Source organism: Agrilus planipennis, unplaced genomic scaffold (genome assembly GCF_000699045.2).
Source record: "Agrilus planipennis isolate EAB-ADULT unplaced genomic scaffold, Apla_2.0 scaffold81, whole genome shotgun sequence".
Taxonomy (NCBI): Eukaryota; Metazoa; Arthropoda; class Insecta; order Coleoptera; family Buprestidae; genus Agrilus; species Agrilus planipennis.
Genome location: NW_020438902.1, coordinates 995329 through 1001369, shown reverse-complemented (window position 1 = coordinate 1001369; position 6041 = coordinate 995329). Strand labels below are relative to the sequence as shown.

General features: G+C 30.5%; 1 protein-coding gene across 1 annotated transcript; it reads left to right on the top strand.

Annotated features, from left to right (window-relative positions):
* The first annotated feature begins 53 nt into the window (after nucleotides 1–53).
* LOC112904081 (sorting nexin-27-like) lies at nucleotides 54–3955 on the top strand. Its single transcript, XM_025973307.1, has 4 exons — nucleotides 54–227; nucleotides 290–450; nucleotides 1942–2310; nucleotides 2770–3955. Exons 1-4 carry the CDS (start codon nucleotides 170–172, stop codon nucleotides 2836–2838), a joined length of 657 nt encoding a protein of 218 aa, XP_025829092.1. The 5' UTR covers nucleotides 54–169; the 3' UTR covers nucleotides 2839–3955.
* The last annotated feature ends 2086 nt before the right edge of the window (nucleotides 3956–6041 follow it).

Sequence of the window (6041 nt, the reverse complement as noted above, 5' to 3'; positions counted from 1 at the left end):
TTAAGTAATGTAGTTTGAAAACTTACAATTTAATTTAATGATTTTTGAAAATTAATTAATAATAACTTTGGTACAGATCCTTTTGCCAGATAGAGAAGTGGTCACAGTATCGTTAAAGAAGAATTCAAATGCCGATGAAGTGTATGCGGCAGTCGTTAGAAAAATTAACATGACTAGGAAAACAGCACTCTATTTTTATTTGTTTGAAATAGTCGAATATAATTTTGGTGAGTACATACACTAACAGCGAAATCAGTAAAATTATTTAATTTATTTTTTTGAAATTTAGAACGCAAGTTACAACCCTCTGAGTACCCCCATAATTTATACATACAAAATTACAGTACAGCGACAAGCACGTGTCTTTGTATAAGAAAATGGCTTTTCTCTTTGAGTCAAGAACTGTCTCTAATGAACGATACTCAAGCAACATCGTACATCTTCTGGCAGGTATGTAACTTTTGATCTACAACTCTATGTACTTTTGTTTTTAATCTATGATTAAATATATAAATAAACACTTATTTTAATTTTTTAACAAATGAATCCTTTTTTAATCTTGTTCAAAATTCATTTGAAAATGTTATTTATTGGATTCATGTTATATATGAAGACACTTCAAAAAGTAATGATAATAGTGATTTGGGGGGAAAGTGTGTTCAATAGTGACATGAATAGTTCCATGGTATAGCCCATTCTTTGAGCATCTTTAAGTGATCTTTTACGATTAGTTTCAAGTCCAATGGTGCAGAGTGATTGAACGTATGTGACGATTCGCGTAATGTATATAAGATCCAGCATGTATAAAAGTTGAAGCGATGTTGTAACGTGAAATTTTTAATGAAACTGGAGAGGAATTGAAGCGGTGGGGGATAGAGATGAGCCGTGCGGGGGCGCTTTCAACGTCTTGCACCGAGGTTTCAAAGAATATAGCGGTCGTTATCCTCTAAGAACTGTTAGAGAGTTTGCTTCTCAATTGACAGAACATTTACGATTTTGCAAAATTTGGCCATATCATGATTGCATTACAAATGGGTACCGCTGATGTTTACGTCAGAGCAAGTACAGCATCGTGTTTCCGAGTGTCAAGACCTGTTATCGTAGTTTGACGGGGGAACCAAATGAAGAAATATATTGTACCATAAACCTAGATTACACTTAAATGTATCATTACGATCCGGAACTAAAACAACGAAAGGTTTTAATGGAAAAGGATGCAGATGTCTCCTCCAAAAAAAGCAATGAGTTTGATAAGGTTGTAATAATAATAATATTTTCGATTTCGAAGAATCTGTGCCAAATGCAGCTCGTTAAGTGTTGTCGGTTACGGTAAATTATAATAAATCGGTTTTCATCATGATATTGCACCATTTTAAGAAAAACGTCTTCATAAGAACATAGATGAAATTTTACTATGTCATGCTAATATGCAGCCCTGCGTAATTCACACTATAGTAAATTTCTTGAACGCTCGCTGTATCCCTTTACGACTTATGACTTCTGGCAGTTTGCTGAAGTCAAGTTTCCTCTCAAGGGATAGAAATTCAAGACTAATTACAAGGTCAACAAAACTGTGGAGGAGCTCGATACTAGAGAGTGGCGGGAACAGTAAGAAAAGTGTATTACAACAGAGAGATTACTTCGGAAAGGAACGTGTATATGTATTTGGGAGAAGAATAAATATTTTTTGCTGTATAGCAAAATTATCATTACTTATTGAACAACCCTAAACTAAATTTGCAAACAAAAAATACATAATTTTAATTGTAAATTTACAGGAAGAAATTATGTGGCCATAAGTTCTTGTTTTACATTTTTAGGATTATAATGTTTTAAAACTGCCCATAATAACATTTTGATTTTTATATTTAGAAAAACTTTCTTAATTTTATGAATGAAATATTTCTGGCAGATGTATTTCAAAATTGTTTATTTTATTAGGCAGTAGATGAAGTGAACAGAGGCTGTATACACGCGGGAGAACGTCTTTATCAGCTTAAAGCCCTTCAGGACGTTACGAGGGCTACCGAATACCTTAAATTGGCCCGCGATCTTTCCGGCTATGGGGAGGTCGTGTTTCCCCATTGCCCGTGCGATTCACGCAAAGAAGGTCACGTTATAGTGTCCGCGGGGAGTAAGGGATTTAAATTGCACGCATGCCAAGAAGATGGGACATTAGAGAGTCAAGTGGTACATTTATCTTGGGATTGTATAAGGCAATGGGAAGTAGATGATGAAGCAATGGCATTTTGTCTGAGATATGATCGACCTGACAAGACACCCAGGTGGCTCAAAATTTACAGTCCGTATGTAAGTAAGAAATACGTATAATATATTGAATTAAATCATGTAATTGTTGCAGTAAAACAGTAAAAGATTGTATTAATATTCCTAACAATATGCTTTTATAGTGTAACTAGAGAAATTGTTTATACCAAATATTGAACTATCTTTAATAATTTAGAAAACTGACAGTTGTTGTCAAAAGTGCTTTCTTTTTCGTGAACACTAAACCTAAGAAGTAAATAATTGTTTAATGTATTTATCCAAATTCCATTTTTTTAGCTTTAGTTTGACAAGTTTCTCATTAAATATTCATTTATTAATGAAATGCTTGTTTTCCCTTACGTGAGCATTCATGAAAACTGAACATTAACAAGTCACTTTGCCAGATTTTTTATATAAATGTTTGGGGATGGATTTTTCCGGCGTGACCTTAGCAATGTTTACTTTATCGAGAGTAGCGTTAATAAAATATTTTGTTTTTAGTATTCCTATCTTTTGGACTGTTTTGAAAGGATCGTAGAAGAGAATAAATGGATCGATACCGGAGAATGAATTAATTAACACTCCAATGTTTTTGTTTCGTTTTATGACGGTTCCAATTTAACTTCAAAACAACTCCGAAATACTCAAGATCCCCATAATTATTGTTAAGATGCATTAAAGAATTTTATTACAGCTCTCTTATAAATCTGTACATTCACGTTTTAACAGCATTGGGCATCAACAAAATGTACATTTAGGTGATAAATTTAAATTAATTTTCCTGAAAATGGTAAGCCCTCGAAACAATTTTTACATCACACTGGTTACTTTTAAAATTATTAATGTCAAATAATATGACATTATTTAAAACAGCGGCACAAATTAATGTATGTAGGAATATGAAGTGATGGCACTTAGGTTTTAAGGTCATTGATATGTATGAAGTTTGTATGTGTTATTTGTTGAAATTCATACTTATTCAAATATTATTAAAAGTTGTATAGAATATTATTATATTAGCAGTTATTGGTTTCTTAACTACTTTGTATTCTTGATTATTACAGGGTGAACCGTTAGAGTAATAGTGTAATGATAAATTTTTGCTGATTAGGAAGAAATAGGTATGTTTTAATATCGTAAGTCGAGAGTTTGATGTTTTTCTGTGACAAAATGGAGCACCCTGTATATGTAACGCAGCTGCCTTTGTAAGATCTAAAAGTTAGTTGTTGGAATTTATTTTGTTTTTTATTGCAAATTATATCACAAAGTTTATGGCATAATTATTTGGAGTGTCTTTTATAAAAAGAAAAAACAACTTAATTATTGTGATAGTTGAGTAGTTTCATAGTAGTGCTACATAATAATTGAAAGTATAATATTTATTGATTGTTATTTTAAATGTATATTAAGGAAATTAAAAATGCAGGGTTTCTAGATGTTCGCGAGGTAAAAACTACGCTTACATTTTTTTTTATCAGTCCAAGTATCTACCATTTGTATTATTTACATGTAAACTAAAAAAAGTGTAGAAGGATGTAGTTATTTATATTAACCAATTTCAAGTAGTTCTGGAAGCGCTGCATTATAAATACTAAAATAATCAAAAATATTTATCGTAGAAAATTGTAAATAAAATCGTAATCATATCATGAGTGTATGTGCAAGGAAAGCATGTTGGTAAAACTTACTATCTGTTACTTTTTTATTTTTTACAAAAAACATAGGTACCTAATATTAAACGAAAGACGTGTCTGACTGACCAACAGGGTATTTTTATTTGTTTGTTGCTCAGTCTGCTTTTTTTTTAGTTTCTATTTTCTTATTACTTGTAAAAGACGAGCCTTAACAGTAGCCGTCAATGATGTGTAACATCTAACCTCGGTAATGAGCAAAATTATTTTGTTAATATTTTGTCCACCAACTTTAAAAGGATTAATTAGCACGGCATTAGAAGAAGAAATAATTTGAAATCTGCATCCAATGGGTGACAGTTGTGCCTTCTTTGTCTTTCCATTTACATCTGATGGCAGTAGCGATATTAAAGGCCGCGTCCTTCCTCTCTGTAACTTCCTGTTCCGCTTCTCTGTCGCATTCACGGAATCACTCCTAAGGTTCCACATACTTACATATTGAGTAGTAAGATGTTACATATCAAAAAAATGAAAATATAACATTGCATTTTCGAAAACAAAAAATATTCCATTATATTACTGCCATTGTCTTTTCTACTCTGTTTTAATTTGGAATAGGTATTCCATGCGAACAGAAAAAGATTTCGTCAACGGAGAGATTTAGTAAGATTTTTCATTTGAAATTTATCGTTTTATCGAAATTTTAACAAATTAATTTGTTTGTATTTATTTTCGTCAAGGGCCATATATTAGTAATAAATTTGTTTGTAACATTTATAAATAAACACTCACGAATGTTCTGTATTTTAATTTGAAACGGACAGAAAATATTTCTCATCTTTTTTAGCTGTGTACTCTATAGTGTCTAGTCTTTTGCTACAGAACTGTGGTTTGAAATTAAAATAGAAATTGAGTATGTACTAAGTTTTAATTTTAGGAATTGTTTTTGAGTGTTAGCCAAGAATATAAGGCGGACTAGTTATAATTTTTAAACGATTATAATGTCGTTATATAGCATTATTGTGATAACGTATTAAGAAGTATTGGTATTAAAAATGAACTGTTACATAACGATACTAGTTGATAGAACTACACTTAACACTGGTTCCTTCTACATATAAGCTAAGCAGTTTCAATTTTTTTGTTTATATGATACTATTAGAGTAATAATATTTCAGTTTTAAACTTAATATTAAATAAATGCACATTATGAAATTTTCGTTGTTTTATTTTCAGGCGCTGCAAAAAGAAATTGTTGGTAGATTATCTATTATCTACATACTTATGAGCAATTGTGAAGTACTATTTGTCGCAGATGTGTAACGTTAATACGTTATACCTGTAACACTTTCGATATTATACGCTTATCATAAGAATTTTCGTGAAATACCGGTTTGTACTAATTTTAAGAAGTTTCGGAAGTTATATTGTGAAAAAAATTGATCAAATAAAAGTAAATAATTAATTGTACGAGACACGTTTAAAAAAATTGATTGGGCTAAACTGTTAAAAATTAGTATTGAAACAAATTTTTAAATTGTTAAACTTGTCGTTTTTGATATATTTTTAATACTTTGCGTCTATTTTACTTCACTGCTAATTTTTAACAGTTTCACCTATCAAATTAAGGTAAAATGATTTGGCACAATTGGTCAGATTTCGACTACGAGCGTATCGGTAGGGTATATAAAGAATGAAAAACTAATCTCTTATTTTCATGGCATCTAATTTTTTAAATAAGTACAAAATATAATAATTACCACATAAGAAAACGTTATTTCAAAAATAATTAACTTGGAGCGGTATGGAGGCACATTTTTTAATATATCAGAAAAATAACTCAAACCTTTGTCATAAAAAACATTAAATAATGAATATTAAATAAATTCAGGGAGCAAAAACTAATAATTAAATCTAAAAATGTATGAAGTATGATAGTTAATACAAAAATTATTTTGTTTTATTTTAATTATAAGGTAATAAATACTTATTAACTTCCCATTAGGAAGTTATTGTAATTGGGTCGAAAAGTGAAATCGGAATTTTCATTATATTTCCACGTTTTAACATATTAGTAGCATGCTAGCCAATTTTTTTGATGATGTGTGTATGTACGTACGTACGTACGTACGTACGTACGTA

What these genes read in the sequence shown, in the direction of transcription:
- LOC112904081 (XM_025973307.1), top strand. Translation starts at nt 170, where the DNA reads ATGACTAGGAAAACAGCACTCTATTTTTATTTGTTTGAAATAGTCGAA. An exon ending in AATAGTCGAATATAATTTTG is followed by an intron (nt 228 to 289) that starts GTGAGTACATAC and finishes TTTGAAATTTAG; the next exon opens with AACGCAAGTTACAACCCTCT. An exon ending in TCAAAATTTACAGTCCGTAT is followed by an intron (nt 2,311 to 2,769) that starts GTAAGTAAGAAA and finishes TTTTGTTTTTAG; the next exon opens with TATTCCTATCTTTTGGACTG.